Source organism: Orbicella faveolata, unplaced genomic scaffold, assembly GCF_042242905.1.
Source record: "Orbicella faveolata isolate gen_17 unplaced genomic scaffold, um_ofav_v1 contig_3, whole genome shotgun sequence".
Lineage (NCBI taxonomy): Eukaryota > Metazoa > Cnidaria > Anthozoa > Scleractinia > Merulinidae > Orbicella > Orbicella faveolata.
In genome coordinates this window covers 7,060,185-7,077,500 of record NW_028301558.1, presented here as the reverse complement: position 1 = coordinate 7,077,500, position 17,316 = coordinate 7,060,185, and the positions used below count along the sequence as shown (strand labels likewise).

The following is a 17,316-nucleotide window of genomic DNA, read 5'->3' as shown; positions in this document are numbered from 1 at the left end:
GAAAAGCGGTTAACGCTAACCCAGGATTAAAATTTAACCGAAGTATATTTGTTTTCTTGTATACTAATGTTTTTCACTGCTTATGTTTTGTGTATTTTAAGATTATTCAAACTCAAAACAGAAGGCCAAACAATAAAGACAGAAAATCTCACCGCAAAGTTACAAAACTCAAATCAAAATTTGAACAACCCGGTCCAGCTGGCGCTGATTTAAATCGAGGAAGAAGGGAGGGCGGGGGAACGCTCATTTAATTTTTCCCAAATCGTGGTCAGATATGATCGGGCTTTTTAGTAATAAATGTATGTGTCAGTCGCTCAGAAGGATCCTGTCTCTCTTGGAGAACTACGCAATATAACACCTTTGGCCAATTTAGTCATGCTGCACAAGGTTGGCTGGGCTTCAGCCAATGAATCAGTGGATCTTCAATACCATCCGTTGCGACGGTCAATGCGCAGTGCTTGAATGAGTCGATAATCATTTGCTTGTGATTAGACACGACAAAAACTATACATCTTTTGTTGTTTCAGTACTCTTCCATAAAACAAGGGGAGGAGAGAAAGCGCTTATTCGAGGGAAGACGCTTACTTTAAATTCTGGCCGATGGGAGTGGCGCTTATTCGAAGGGCGTTTATTTGAAGGGAGGACCAAATTCGAGAATTTACATTGCGCAAATAACTTGCGCCTGGATTTTCGGAGCGCAATTTGTAAGGAAAGAGGAAGAAAATTGCCCGGCGCTTTTAAAAAGCTTTCCAAAGAGGTATTTTTCGCCTTAATCCGTTAAGTTCTCTCCGTAAAACGAAATTCGAGCGGGTTAGAATAGGGCGCCAGGGCGCCAGGGCGCCACATGTGAACCAGTCACGCAGCGAAATGACAAGACATATTTTGGAAGTCAACATAAGATAAGCACATAGAAGATAACTTTCCTGCCCAGCGATTTGAAAATGCTTTCCAAAGAGAGATCTATCGCGATCCAAACGGTGCGGTAGTTCTGGGGAAACAAAGCTTGGTAAATATTACCCAGCACTTTCGAAGTTAAATATGCAAGAATTTGCTCTCAGTGCACTGAGTGCTCTACCAACTGAGCTGTCAAGCCAACTGGTAGCTGGTCACGTTGTGAATTCGTAATATACCCGTAGATGGTGAAGATACAAGTGAAGCCATTATTGATCATAGTGACCAGCTCCCAGATGAGCACTGTACTGGTATCGCAAAGTTCATGGGTTCGAATCCCGTTCAAACCCGATAATTTTACAACTACTACGGTTGTGTGTATAATTGTAATAATCAATCTTGTCTTCATATCATTCTCCGCAGTTATTACATGATCTTTCTATGATATTCATTTGAATACAAGTCTTGCGCTGTGTCAGTAATCATTCATGCAGGGGAATGATACGACTTGTATTTTAACTTCGGAGAAGCACGTATAAGATATTTTTCCTGCCCAGCGCTTTGAAAATGATTTCTAATGCAAACGGTGTGGTAAAAAACAAAATGATTTTATTTCTCTGTTAACCGGTTAGATTTCTAATTTCGGATTTACATGGATGCGACCCGAATGACTGTTGGGCATTGGCTGCGCAATAACCTCACCGAGTCTAATATAACTTTCCCAGCGTAACGCGAAGATTAAAATAAATTGGAAAAGATTATCATGAACACGACTGAGGATTTGTTCTCTCAGGATCATAATCTCTGGTATTAATATCATTATTGTTGTTATTATTATCATATGAATTGTGCAGTTTTCAGCAGATTGCTTTGTTTTGGAGATAAAGCGTTTTGGAATTTGAGTTTTGGAATTTTATCCTCGTATCTTCAGAATTTAAGCCTGTGGGGGTGGTACTTCTTCCACATAAATCCGGGACACTGAGTTCCAACCCGTGTACGCGTTAGCCGATCCGTAACGAGCACAGTTACCGACCCAGAATCCCACGCGCACAATGCCCTTGGCGATGTTCTCACACACTCCTTCGATATGGCGAGGGCGGTGTAAATCTTTCTTGGCACCATTTCCGTGTACCATATAGACCACACCGTCAATCGCCTCAGGACCTGAGCACTCAGCTCCGTTGAAGGTAAAATACCATCGTCTGCAGCATTCATGGCAGTTAAAGATGCGAAGATTGCCACTCCAGAAGACGCGCAGGCTTGTTTGGTCTGACGCTTTGTTGAAAAGACATTCCTGCAAAAATTAAATGAAAGGGAAATTTTGAACAGGAAGGGTGACCATGGGACGCTAAAATATAAGTTCAAATTTCTGAAAGGAAACGTTTCTTCAGCTGGGCCTGGATTTATTGCGGTATTTTTATCGTCGTCTACCTTGTTAACGAGTATAACATGGCACGGTCATGTTTAGACACGAGATATTGTGATGGAAGCGTTGTAACTCACTATATACCGCATATTTGTTAGTTAACTTTAGCTTAAAGGCGGTTGTAATGCATCATGGTATCTGTGCTATGGAATTATTCGAAAGTGCACGGTGACTTTACATAAGTCCAAACTATGGCACAAGACCAAATTAACTTTTAAAGGCCCTTTCTTACATACCTACCAATAAATCCAATCTGCGACAAACGAGGGTCACAAGAAAATAGCTTCTGAATTAATTTTAATGCTTTTGCTAGGCTGTGAAAGCGCCTACAGAAGAGTATAGGTAAAGGCAAAGTCTGCGTATGAGCCAAGTGGCCCATCAGGCCGGAGCTTATCCCGGTTTCTGTAGCATGAAGCGACTAGGAGTATTTCTACTCCCCCCTGGATGGGATGCTAGTCCATCGCAGGGTTACCCCCAGCATTAAGTTCGCCGGTACCCATTTATACACCTGGGTGGAGAGAGGCACTGTGAGAGTTAAGTGTCTTGCCCAAGAACACAACACAATGTCCCCGGCCAGGGCTCGAACCTGGACCGTTCGACCCGGAGACGAGCGCACTAACCACGAGGCCACCGCGCCTCCCCTACAGAAGAGTCTATTGCTCTTTATTTCACGACCAAGATGAAGGGCCGCCTGCACCTCTTCCACGCCGTTAAATTGAATCGAGACTTTTCAGTTCAATCATCTGTCTCACTAAACATACCTCACTGAAAAGGTCAAAATACAGTTGGCGAAGATAAAAAGATTAAAACAAACTGAACAAAAAAAAAAAACCCCTGCATGTTACACGAGATAGCCGAAAGAATGGTAAGTGTAACATTTACCTTGATCAATCCAGTATCCTTTCCGTCGTCGAGATTTTTCCAAACACACTGTTTCCAGTTACTTGACAGCGTCCCTGGAAGTCCATGTGGGCCTGGAGGGCCTTGACTTCCTGGTTTGCCATCATAGCCTTGGTCTCCACGTTGTCCCATGGGTCCTTGCGGGCCGGGCGATCCCGCAACACCTGCTGGTCCCACGGGACCCGGGCTGCCTGGGATACCTGGGATTCCTGGTGTGCCACAACAGCAACTTTGACCGCAAGTCGGTTGAATTTCCTTAATTAATGTAGAAAGCAAAATGAGCATTTGTTAGCTCATAAAGATTGCTTTGGAGCACAGAACGGATACATCTGTTCTTCCATTTTTTCCGAATAGTCTTTGACCTCTTTGGTAGACTGCGAGCCTGAATTTTTGAACCGAAAAAGCATATTAAGAGTTTCCTTTTATTACATTCATAATTGCAGCCATTACAAGAAATTGAGCATCGGATGGGTTAATTAGACGTCTGCGGTCAAACAAGGCAAACCGAGCAGAAAGAGTGCACGGTAGGAGCTTGTAGAGTGGAGAGAGGTTGGTAGCAATAATAGATATGTCCATAATATTTTCTTTTATTTTAAAAATCATTTCTATTAACAAGGCTAAAAAAGTTAAAAGTAAAAAACCGAACGTTTTTTACACTAGGTCATCTTCTGATATCTTGCACTTCTAAAGAAGGAGGGGAGTGTGACACGGTCTCTTAAGGGTGCGTTCCTTAGTACGGAGGGTTGATCGTGATTCTGATCATCCCTATGGAACACAAATGAATTCGGTTTTGGTCATATTTGGAGTGATTTTTTTTTTTGCTATCAGCCAGTTGTGAACATTTTCAAAATCTTGACTTAGATGCAACTGAATATTGTCTGCATTGTCACCTGCATATGTAAGATGGTTGTCATCAGCGTACATCCTCGGTGCACAATTTGACAGACAGTTTGGAAGATCGTTGATATATAACAGAAATAGTAGTGACCCTAAAATTGTCCCCTGGGGGACGCCACAACTTAACGACCAACTTTTAGAGAGCGACGCGTTGATGGAGCACATTCGAGTACGATTCTCTAAATATGACTGAAACCATTTGTGCGCGTTTCCATATATGCCGTGGTCTCTTAATTTTGACAAGAGAATCTCGTGGTCAGCTGTGTCGAAGGCCTTTTTTAGGTCTAAGAAAACAACGGCATTGATTTTGCCGCGGGCAACGTTGTACGCCCAAGTGTCCGTGGCCTCAAGGAGAGCCGAGACAGTTGAGTGTATAGCACGAAAACCTGATTGATATTTATAGATGATGTCATGCTCTTCTATGTAGGCGTATAATAGTTATTGACCATAGACGATTTCTTCAAAGACCTTGGCCACAACTGAGATCACTTATCTTATCTTATCTTATCTTATCTTATCTTGTCTTATCTTATCTTATCTTATCTTAGCTTAGCTTAGCTTAGCTTAGCTTAGCTTAGCTTAGCTTACCTTTTTAATCAGCCTGATTTTAAAGTATTAGGGATTGATTTATACTGACTAGCTTTTTAATGTAATCAACTCACTTTGTCTTGACTTGAACTTGCACTTGATTTGCTGTCTGTTGTGGCGCAGAAAGCGATCAGCGGTAAAACGAGTAAACTTAACATGGTGTGGGAAATGTTCATTTGACTTTGATATGATGGCATTTGATCTGCGAGTAAGAATGAATAGAGAATACAGTGAAACCTGTATTAAGCGGACACCATCTATTAAAATTTCTTCCCACATTAATTTTAAAATAAACCTGCGTTCAGCGGATGCGGACACCAATATCAAGCCATTTTGTCGCACAAAACCTGCAAAGCGGACACTTCAAGGACTTTTTACTTCTAAAAGCTCAGCATAGACTCCTTTAACAATCTTCAGCGATGTCATTTTAAAGCTAAGTAAATTATTTTAGATTGATGCATTTACTCGCGGCATGAACACTGTGTTAGACTGTGTTACACTGTGTCACAAAACATTTAATAATTGCGTTCGACGAAGTGGAACGCAAACCTAATTGTGACCTGTGCCTTTTCAGAGTGGGTTGCCCTGTGGACGGTTATAGGCCGAAAACTCCACATTCCTGTAAGGACACCAAAATGGCCACCCCGCTTGATTTTTGCAGGGGCATGTCACGGCCAATAAACTGGTAGCGTTTAATGCTAAGACATGTGATAAGACATGTGGCGAACATGTGAGTATGTGAGCAGGCCATGTGAGCTCGTCTTTCCTATGGATCTTTCTTTGACTTCTTTCCATTCAGTCGCCGTACGCTTCGCTATTATGTGCTCTCAGCGTTAGGTTTTGGCGAATTTAAACGCTTCGACGGTAGCATTTAACGAAATCTGAGGGAATTGTCCTTGTTTATTAACGCGACTTGGCTTTGGGATGATAATCGTGGGAACAGCTACATTTTGATTGCATTTGTTGACTGGTTCAGTCGCGACAGATAGCTCAGTCTTTATCCGGTCGCAATTTTATTGTTTGGAATCGGTGGAAAAGTACTCTGTAGGCAAGATCCATAAGACTACTTTATTCATTAGGGGAAATACTCGAATTAGTCGCACGAAGTTTGTTTACGATAATCGACCACGCGAAACGATCACGCGATTGCAAATGCTAGCTGAGAATAATGTACGTAATTTAAATATTCTATGAAACTTGAGAGTCTACAGAAACTGGCAGCGTCACGCAACGTATCAACAAATCGTGACCTCTTCACTAGCATGTACTTTGACACTATGCATATCTGACTGTAAAACCTCGGTTGCTGTTGAAAAATGCTGATTTTAGCAATAGACAAAGGTTGAAAGTTAGCTAGTGAAATCGTTTATTTACGGTATATATATATTAATGTGAGAGCGTCGAACGCACTCTCATAATCTCTGATTACTACTAGTTAACTAATACTCCACAATATATTAGAACCTGTTTAGAGCGAACACCCTGTATTAAGGGCACATTAGCGAGTATCCCAAGGGTGTCCCTTTTAATTCAAGTGTCACTGTAGTGCCACAGTATGTGGTTGTGTGGAGAAATTTGCAAATTCTTCATGGGTAATTAACTTGATATCTTTTTATATAACACCAACATAAAAAGAAATAAGAAGATGTTGACTATTCCTGAAAATTGTTTGTTTAAAAATGATCCTCAGTCAAGCGAAAGTTTCCGATCATTTTCCGAAAAATTCCAAAGATTTCTCGAAGATTTAGGGGAGACATTTATAATTGTGTTCGACTATTACTGTTCAGTTTATTCATTAGTTTAAAAGAGACTGTCGGACAGATATTGGAAAATGTTTCGACTAACAATGTTTCATTACTTGGCAATCGTTATTTCATCGTATAATTGTCAGCGGTAAAAATCTGCATCACAGTTTGTATGACAAAATCAGTCGTGGCTTACAGTCTGGTGATGTGCGACTTATGACCTCGGTTCTTCATTCTGGTTTTGACTTACACTGTAGAAAAGGACATTTGTGAGAATAGTTTCTTTTGTCATTTAGTCGAATCGTAATTTTCATGTGATCTTTACGGTAGCTACAAAAAAAGTCGAGGCAACCCACTTGACGTGAAAACTTCGTTTTTGTTCTAGAAGAAACATAGTTTGAAAAGGTTCTTGCGTGTGTGTAGTTTCCAGTATTCAAGCGTGTACCGTACAAAGTCATCCGATACATAATGTGGGTTAGCGGTTATCAAGAAATAATACCTTCAATTCATCATTTACTGAGCAAAGCAAAACAAAGTTACTACATTTAAGTTCATCGGTTAAGTGCCTACCTTGCAGCTGTGGTTGTGGAAGAAATTGGTCACAATTTGAAGAACGTTTTACCTTTATATATCCAGTTTCTGGAAAACACCAGTGGCAAGTTTCCAAAATATTAAAGTTATCTTTTGATCTGTTCCGATTTAAAGGGGTACAGGTTAAGACATGTTTGAAAGTTGAGCACGTTCCCTCAAAAAATATCACAACAAAACAACAACAACAACAAATTTGTAAACTATTCTACAGTGTCGAGGAAATATATCAAACACCGGAGACAAGGTTTTATCACATTCCTGAACACCGAAAAAAAGTTGAAAATAGGACGTGCAGCACAGTGGAGTATTGTTGACGAACTTCGGACTTCGGCACGACCTTCGGCACGTTCTTCTCCTTACCACGAAGATCCAATTAATACATTGTCCTTGAAGTTGGCTGAGGTTCATGATTGTTTCTTTGTGATCTATCGAAACAGCAATTCACGCTCTTAACACGTGGATATATTTGTACGTGCGCTATAAATTACCCACCGTTAAACATCGAGGTCAACAGGTCTCACACCTGATTAGCTGCGTGTAGTGTTGTTTGTATAAGGACTGCCACATGATTCATACATGTGAAAAGGATTTTGTTAACACCTATAAATCCTCAGTTCAGCCTGACTGACATTTATTACGGTTAATTTATTTAGCCCAAAGCACAGCTATTGAATGTAATGCCTTCTAGTACAACGAATAATTGCAAAAGAGACTGCAAAATTACAAACGAGATGACTCTGAGAAGACAATTTTAATAAATGTTAAAATCTTCGATTACATATGTGCACAGTTAATCAATCAGCTTTAATGTACTGGTAATTTTGTAATATATTGAGGACCTTTGTAATCCCTAAACAATTTGAGGGCTTTTGTATGTACTCAAAACCAGTCCGTTTAGCAACAACGTTACACAATTTAGCGATTCAGCAAACGTGGACAAGTCACGTTTTCTGTTTGTTACTATTTGAGACAATTCGATTGCTTCTGGAATAAAGTACATCCGCGAGGGTTTCTACCGACTGCCTTGATAATTAGTCTAGCGTCCGTTCTCCTGGTTAAGATTCTCGTCAGATAAATCTTGTCTAAAAGTTTCAATGTTTGAATCTGTAGCGTTGCACTTTCGTCCTGCGTGGCAGACATGTCTGACACCTTTTGACCAATTGTATATGTTGTTGTTTCTTCCAATGAAAATGCGTTGTGACCGTGTCCTCTGAGGTTATTTTACTAGGGGACGGGACGGTGTTTGCCAGGTGAAAGCTCGAAACCTATCGATTGTGACTTTTATCGTGAGGGTGTTTTACCGGATCTTTCTGCAGGTTCCGAAACACATTTACAGCTGCCTTTGAAGCTTAATATTGTCGGTAAGAAGCTTTGTGAAGTGTAGCGTATTGTATTATGTTGTTTGTAGTAATGAAGTGAGTAATTTCAAATGGTTCAAGTTTACGAAGCCATTTCGACATGTTCATCAGCAATTTAAGTATTGTTGATCGTGTTGCTTTCAAGCGGCACGAACTAAGCTGGTACTAGTTTGTATAGTCCACACTGTTGTGTTTTGCATTTTGCAATTAAGATCTGCCTCCGTCAAGGGCATAAAGAAACTTTGTCATGCCGACAGAGCAAATTTTCACTCAACTTATTACCACCTTCGCCACATGGCACTATCGCCAAATGGCACCAAATATATATACAGCTTAGTTGGATAGAAAATGCTATAGAGCAAAGCAAAAACAGTAGTTTCGAAATAAAGTGCAGGATTGCAAGGATTGAAATTGGTCACAGTTCAAGAAATTTGAGTTTAGTTCAGGATGTCAAGAAATCGAGTTTACCATTCTTATGACAGTTCGAACTTTCGAGCCTTTATTTTGTGTGATATTTCTTTCCCTCTATCAGTATTGGGAATGATTTCTACCGATTTTAAAGTAAGCTTAAAGTAATCTCCTGGGCACAATCATGAAAACAAATGTACAATACATTTCCCTGAATGTTCGCTACCAAGCACAGTCTCTAAAAATAAATTAAAATAGGTCACCATGCTTGCAAAAGAGATATGATGTACCAGTCTTACCCTATTTTGCCGGGTCTTATAAATAGTACTATTCATGTATTTTATCACTCTACATTACATTTTGCGGTGGCTGGAAGGTACAGTTTTTTTTTTATGAACTTTGATAGGCATACATGACATTTTGAGCACAAGGAACAACATAATAAACAACTTAGGCAAAAGAATCTAAATAATCCAAATGACATACAATCAAAGCATTCCTCAAGTTGTTGGATTTTAAGGTCTTAATTTATGTCCATGAGTGATCATTTTGTTTTTGATGCTATTAAGTCTGCATACGAGCCAAGTGGCCCACCAGGCCGGAGCTTATCCCGGTTTCTGTAGCATGAAGCGACTAGGAGTATTTCTACTCCCCCCTGGATGGGATGCTAGTCCATCGCAGGGTTACCCCCAGCATTAAGTTCACTGGTACCCATTTATACACCTGGGTGGAGAGAGGCACTGTGAGAGTAAAGTGTCTTGCCCAAGGACACAACACAATGTCCCCGGCCTGGGCTCGAACCCTAACCGCTCGATCCGGAGACGAGCGCACTAACCATGAGGCCACCACGCCTCCCACTTGATGCTATTGAATAAGTGTAAAATTCTGCACTTGAAGGGTTCGCAATATAGTGCTAAGGAATCACCAGTAAAGGTCAGGGTTGTTTGTCCTTCTTTTCTTCTTTTCCTCTTTTGTTGACTGGCTACCTTTAAGCTGTTTGTTATGAAGCAATGTTTTGTAGACACGCAGTGTATATAGTCATCATGTGAGGCTGCTTCAAGAAGTGCTCGCCTAGGCTTCCTTTTCTATGTGGCTGGTCCAATTAGTACATAATAGGGATACATGCCAATGCCTTGTCATGTCTTCATTAGGTGACATTGCCATTATCTCTTTGTGTCAGCTCTTGTGTGAGGAACATTGCCTTTCTTGTTATCTTCTGGAGAATTTATTCATGTTTTTGGATACTTGGGTTTTTTTGTTTTTTTTAATGTAAAAACAATTAAAGAAGGGGAAAACGGTTTGTTTATCTACTTGTATTTTTGTTCTCAATGATGTCTTTTATCACTTGGTAAATATGATGTAGTTTTCACCAGCTAAACTTTGCCACTAGAGATTCAGTGTGTTCTGTTTTGGTTTCACTGTCAGTTGAAGTAGACTTTAAAAACCTAGATCTTGATAAGATAGTCATACTCTTGCAGTTGTTTCTGATTGAAATTTGTTTTCTTTTAAATTTCCCTTTTCTGAGGAACAGCTTTTAATCTTCAAGGCTGTATGTTTTTTTAAAACAGTCAGTCTAACGTAAAATATAATTGCGTTTGTGTGATTTTGTGTTTATTAACAATGCTTTGAATTTCTATTTTGCAGTAATGGATGATCATCATGGGTTGGATGAGGGAAAACATACACAAACCGAAGAAAGTCTTAGTAGAGAAGGGACTAGGGATGGTGAGCATCAGCTGTTACTATGATATGTATCAGTTGCTATGTGTTGATAACTTTTTTAGAGTTGTGTCTTGCCAAAATAATTCATTTTTTTGTTACCTGTACGTAAATGGGTCTTAATTGTAATGGCAGCACTTTCTCAAGAATTTTAGGGCTTATGTCCTAACTTATATTATGCTTCAATATCTGGTTAGCTTATGAGTTTTTTCTTGTACACTAAGTACTCCAGCAATACTAAGAAGAACATTGCAAACCAAATGTGTTAGAGAAAGCCAACTTATAGTTTTGGCTATTATTTTTCAAAACACATCTTCTTCGAACCTGGGTAAATTAGCCAGTTTCTAATTTTAATTCCTTTTCATCCCTGCTATGAAGGCTTAAAATTTAGCACAGAGAGTGTTTAGTAGATGGAGTTTCAAAATCTTAAGGAAGAAGTGATTGTACAGTACCACTTTAATGCATAGCTTAATATCCTTGTGTATCCATTAAACTAGTCAACAACCCATTGTCCCCACTAGAAAAAAGTAATGTTTTTAAAATTGATATAAAATAAAATTCTCAACTTACCAGTAGTTTGGGAGGTTCTGTGGTATATTATAATTTATAGGTCAAGGTATAGATGTATGGCAGTGATACAAGCAATTTTTGCTGCATGTTACACAGAAGATATTTGCATATCATATGTAGCTACTTGTAGCATTTGTTGCGTGCACATATTTTTTCTATTCTTTGTTGTGACTCTTATTTAAAACCCCAGAAGCCGTGGACAAGACAGCTTGTAGCAAGTTGAGCTTTCTCTGTTAGCAAATAACAACCTTAACTTTTGAAGTGCCATTTACAAAGTAACCAACAGCACTTAAATGACAAAACTGGTAAACCATACATGTACAATTGCCCCTACTGTATTCTACATGTATACTTACAGCCTGCAAAGCACTCACTTTCTTTCCTGCGATGGTTTGGGGCACAGCAAACATAAATGAATTAAGAGAGGTTGAGGAGTTGAGGAGGCAGAGTAAAGAAACTTTTGGATGCCGCAAAGCTCTTAGAATGAGCTTGACAGCTATTAATGCAGTGTTCGACACTAGCTTTCTTGCTAATTTGCCCTTTGGGTAACTATAGTTCTGTTTTTTTGGTTCCCCATGTGTCTTTTTAGTTGCATACCTAGTAGACTTTAATTGCCCATTAGCACTCATGAGAAAATTTCAACTTGCAGAAATGCTCAACTTTTTTTATAAACTTGCCTTCTTGTTTTGGTGTTGCAACAGTGATTCATTGGGTGATTACTCAGTCATAGAGCACATCCCTCACAAGATTTTAAACATCCACGAACTGTGCCCACACATTTTGATGAGACTCCACTTTTCTGACAAATAGACCCAGTGAAGCACTTTCATTGGTCAAATACGATGAACCAATTGTCATGAATGAAAACATAATTCATGCCCTGAAGCACATTATTATCATTGATATTATTGTTATTATTTTTGTTGTCATCGTTGTTGTTGTTTTTAATATTGCTTTTTTTATTTATTGTTATTGTTATTATTAATAATTGTCTTTTTAACCATACATTAAGGAACTGCAAAAAGATGGCTCAGCCTGTACCTGTAGTACCCATATTGTATTTGTAATCATAGAGTAATAAAACTGCTTCTCTTCCTCACCAGAGATCAGTCGGGGAGTAGCTTACAATCCTGACAACAGTGCTCCATTTCTTTTTGAGTCACAACAGTAAAACTTGTAGCCAAAATATTGCAGTACCATGCAATTTGTGTGGAAAGACTTTGACACAAAAGTTATTTCCAAATACTGTTGCAAAATGCATCTTTGAAAATTCAAGGTTATAGTGTTTTGAGAACTAGGGATTAATGCTTTTTATGGTTTGCACGATCACTAATCAACCAGCCACTTTGATTTAGCGAGCTTTGGAGTAAGCTTCTCACAAAATTTGGGTTCATGGCTTGTTTCGGAAATGAGAGTCAATATGTAGAAACTTTCAGTGAATGTTAGAGTTGAGTTTACATGTCTTTGACTTAATACTTCCGAACTTCTGCTCAAATGATTTCCCCAAAACTTGGGCATGGTTTGTATTAAGTCAAAATAAGCTGGTTCCAGAAATTGAGTTAAAGTATGCCAGGAAAATTTTTTTTACTGGTAGTGTTGTTGTCCAAAAAATGGGGTCCAGTCAAACACCAGTAAGAATAAAAACATTATCCCCAGTAAATGATATTAATTAACATTATCACCGAGTGAAAGACAAAATATTTCCCAAAATTTCTTAACCAACGCTTCAAAGCCCCAAAATTTATGTTGCAAACGTTGACAGGGGTGAGTGTGTCCAGAATAACTGCAGAGCCGCCTTAATAATGATGAAATGGAATCAACAGAATAACCATGATATGAATGGTGTTATCCTTTTGATACAATAACAGTGGGGCTTGACTTTTCAAAATTACAGAAAAACTCAAATTGCATTCAGGGCCACCAGGTCATAATTTTCAAGCAACATACATTTAAATAGAAAGGAATTGTTAGCCAAATTAACTTTAACATTTCTCTGAAAAGAACATCCAGTGACATTTATAGGAATCACACTGGACAGAATGTCTTGTTTTCTAGTCATGAACGTTGACTTCGCAAAATGGCTTGGGTTAGAGCCTTGTTGCACCAGGCTTCTCGTACATGTGAAATAGACTCTTTCTTTCAGAAACAAAGAACAATGATTAAAACGTTCCTGTTAGGGAATGGCTTTCCTAAATCTGTGGCTTCTAATCTTGTGAGGTGTTTCGGACACAGTAGCTCGGAACCTAGAACATCTTATCCCAATAACAACAAGACTATAAGTTTAAGGATTTTAAATTCTAATGTGGGGTTTGGGACTGGCACTAGTTTTGCTAGCCTAATGATATAATTTTGAAAGCAGATGGGAGCTCCTCTGGGAGCCTGTCCAGGAATCCCCATCAATGTCCTAGACCAAAAATGACATGTACTTTATTACTTTATCTCATACTGGAAGTAAGTGATGTCTGAACAGTTCATTGAAGTGCCTTGAAACCAGAACCAGAGTATTAACAATATTACAAACAACACAACAAAGAAAGTACAGGATGCAAAACAGAGCACAGTGATACATACCCAAATGCAAGTTAATTTGAAACCAAATTGAAAATTGCTATGTAGAATGAGACGGGTAACTGCAATCACAACTGGTGGTTTGCTATTTGCATGAAAAATTAGCAGACATTAAGTTGAAGGAAGTGAGTTTATAGAGAAATCCATTTGCATCATATTAATCAAAAACTGTTTTTCTTATTTAGGTATAGAAATACAGTATGTTAAAAAGTAGTTTCTTAGAAATCGATTTTGAAATAAAAACTAGCGCTAAAAAGTCACGACGTTTCGACCTCTCAGAGGTCATTTTCAAGTGAGTGAAATTTTCTAAATTAGCATATAGCCATAAATATGTTAAAAACAAGTTATAATAGATAAAAATGTGGCGAACGCTAAAATGTGACAAAAGTGTTAAAAATATACAATGGAGAAATAAAATAATCTTAGCAAGAATTGCTCTAAACAAATAATTTGGCACGAATTGAATCGCACTGTTTGTTTAGCGTTGGTTTCAGTTCTTTGATAAAACAAAAAAAACATTTCAAAAATAAGGCAGTAAAATTTGTTCTGACACTTTCTTAAGATTCCGAAACTCTGTGCGATGTCTTCTGGCTCCATATCGTGCTGCTCTCTGAGGTGGTTTCCGATTGCTGATCCTTTGTGTTCTACAATTCGTTGGTGTAGATGTCGGCACGTGTAATCGACATAGCCTGCATCACACCATAGTTGGTAGTATGATCACACAGGCCACACTGCAATGAATACACCACGCATTGTTGACTTACAAGAGACTGCTTGTCTTCCCTGACCTTAATTTCATCCTTGATCTTTCTACTTGTGTAAACTGGGCTAATATCTGCGTTAATCTTCTGACTGAGGTCAGCCAGCTGTTTACGTATTCTACGTTTGCAGATTTCTGGTCCTTGTAGGGCAACACGCATCTGACTGGGGCTTCTCTTTTATCAGCCACTCGGGTTTGTGGGTAAAGGTAAAGAATCCGATCCCACCGATGCGTCGGCCGACACATCACCGACGCGTTGGTCGACACACCACCGACACATGGTTGACTGCACAAGGTCGTCAGGAGAGCGCCGTCGGGAGAAGATCTCTTTAAGGCGTTCACATTCCTCATGACAAAACTTCCACTTTCAAATACAGTATGCATATTTATAATTTAAATTATAATAATATTACTGTTGTACTTTAGATTATAATTCCAAAGCTCTTTTTAAAAACTGATTTCAGTTTCATTATGTAGTTTGGTGCTTTGGGCCCAAAACAGCAGCCTGAAAACGGTCTTTGTAAGTTGGCAAGCGCTCGAGTAGCCAGGAAGTTTCAAGAAATGGTCCCTAAAGAAGCAAAGGGCCGACTTCAGACACAACTTAAAGCTAGTTTCAATTAGTCCAGCAAATTTATTTGACTTTCCGTAGGAGGAAGGTAAATTCCTAAAGGTAAACATGAAACGAATTACTACAAATAACTAACCGAAGACGGCAGAAAACTAAGAGGAAAATACAAACAGACGATAAACTAAACGGCTTACCAAAATGCTGGCAACGGAGTTCAGGGAACCAAGAAGATACAAGTGTACCAGACGATAAACTAGCACTAAATGAACATGAAAGGATAACACAAATATATACGCAACGAAATTTACATACGACGCGAGAAAAAAAGCATGCAGAATGTGAAAAAATACATTAACATACGGAACAAAAAAGGACACAAAGAAAACACGAAATAGCCGTAACAGGCCCCTTCACAGAAAGTGTCAGTTTTCCACAATATTGTTGTGTCTATTAATGAAGTAAATCCCTCTCCATATTTTTAATAGCCTGGCCAAACCATACCTGGAGGCATTAGATGATATGATCGATGAGGAGGAGGGGGAGTTAGAAGAAGACGAAGAAGAAGAAGAAGAAGGACAAGAGGATCAAGAAGAACAAGAGGAAGGGCAAGAAGAACAAGACGATGATGAAGACCTCTACAGAAAGTTAATAGAGGATGAATTTATTGATAGTGATGTAGAATAATCAGTATTTTGTAGATTCAGTTTTTAAATTCTTATCGATATTTCTTTCACAGATGTATTAATAAGTAGTAATTATGTAAATAGAGGATGAGTCTGAAATTGTTTTGATTGTTCAACATTTACAACAGCTTATTCAAATTAGCCCAAGCTCAAAGGCTGAAGAAAATATGTCATTACTTTTTTTTTACTAAATGAACCACAAATCACTGTGTTGTCGGTGAATAGTTTGTTGGATCTAGATTTAAGGGACAAAAGCGTGACAGAGCTTTTCATCTTTGCAATAAGAACCCAGTCACAGTCGTGCATGACTAACTGTGGCCACCTTCCTTGGTTTAGATAAGCTAATCAAAATGCATGAACTAGGTATGGTGAAAATATCAAGCATCATGTAACCTGTTGGTCAGTCGACAACTCCTCCTCTCACATTTCTTTTCATAATTTTGGATTTGCCAGGTTTGAATGGAAGCCATAAGAAAGTTGTTGAAAACATGTCAAAAAATGATGAAAAAAAATTAGTTTGGTGGCCTGTGTTAGAAGTGCACCACTGTAAATACAATGATAAGTATTATATTAGTATGTCCAAAAGGCATTTACCTGTCAAAAATAGAATTTCTCAAACTAATTCTAACTTTGGTTATTTTGCCTTTGTAACAATACAAATCTCAAGATTATAGTGGTTTTACAACACAGGCTAAAAACAGGCCCTAAAATATAATTTTCGAAAATGGATAAAGCAACGGTTTGTATCATCCGCGAGCATTGGAGGTAATTCAAGCCAATTAATTCAAGGTCACAAGTCAGATTGTTTTGGTTCGCCCGTGTGTAGAAAGATCTACATGTATAAGATTCCGGTTGATAGTGATAATGGTAATTATACCTGCTCATGAAAACACCAGTTGTGTAAAGTCCAGTCTAGCCATAAATAAAAAAAAAAAGATTTGTAATCTTCTTTGTCATAACTGAATTATGTTATTGAACTAGTATGAGGTCCGTGTTGGTAAAACATTGGTCGAGTTCTTCACCTTGCAATGTTATGGCGAGATCCATAGACTTGTAAAAAAAAAAGAGATAGCCATATCAGTATCCGACGTAAGTTTCATTCCTTGTTCAATGCTAACATCCTGAGTGGTATGCCTACAAACGAGGACTAACAATAGAGCTATAAATCAATGAACATAATAAATCCCTCTAAGATTCTCCAACCGAAACAAGTGATAGGTTGTTGAGGTATCACTGAATTCCTAATTTTCAACTTTCTGCTTTCATTTCATCGTTTCTCCCGGTTAATAACAGGCACCCGTTGTAGCTAGTTCCAGCCGATCCCAGGAATGCAAATCTCATTAGCAGTCAGTGCTCTGTCTGATAACCATAACGAGTACTTTTAAGGGTATCAAGTCTTATATCGGAGATTCGGTGATATTTCTTTCTAAGAACAAAAACTGAAATAGTGTTCAACACAACCTGCCTCAGCACGTTTGCGAAAATCTATTGGTTCCCTTCAGAGGTTTCTTTAAGAGCACTCGGCTAACCTCCAGGTACGATTTCCGTACAGCTCCATACATTAATTATGTATGCAACTATGTCAAACTATCACATTATACTCAAACAGCAATCGTGAAAAGAACGAGTCAGTCAAAAAATTGC

At 38.7% G+C, this 17,316-nt stretch overlaps 1 protein-coding gene and 1 long non-coding RNA gene across 4 annotated transcripts; one reads left to right on the top strand and one right to left on the bottom strand.

Moving 5' to 3' along the window:
* Positions 1 to 1,478: 1,478 nt before the first annotated feature.
* Positions 1,479 to 7,163, bottom strand: LOC110039923 (collagen triple helix repeat-containing protein 1-like). The gene is made up of 4 exons (XM_020745097.2): positions 7,018 to 7,163; positions 4,777 to 4,904; positions 3,200 to 3,472; positions 1,479 to 2,185 (listed from the first exon to the last, which is right to left on the bottom strand). Exons 2-4 carry the CDS (start codon positions 4,897 to 4,899, stop codon positions 1,826 to 1,828), a joined length of 756 nt encoding a protein of 251 aa, XP_020600756.1. The 5' UTR covers positions 4,900 to 4,904; positions 7,018 to 7,163; the 3' UTR covers positions 1,479 to 1,825.
* Positions 7,164 to 7,954: 791 nt separating this feature from the next.
* On the top strand, positions 7,955 to 16,616 carry LOC149106206 (uncharacterized). 3 transcript variants are annotated; one of them, XR_016209696.1, is made up of 3 exons: positions 7,963 to 8,399; positions 10,449 to 10,529; positions 15,475 to 16,616. It is a non-coding gene; the product is annotated as an uncharacterized LOC149106206 (long non-coding RNA). The 3 variants fall into 3 exon arrangements; XR_016209695.1 differs by having other exon boundaries at positions 7,975 to 8,399; positions 14,899 to 16,616; XR_016209697.1 differs by lacking the exon at positions 10,449 to 10,529 and having other exon boundaries at positions 7,955 to 8,399.
* The last annotated feature ends 700 nt before the right edge of the window (positions 16,617 to 17,316 follow it).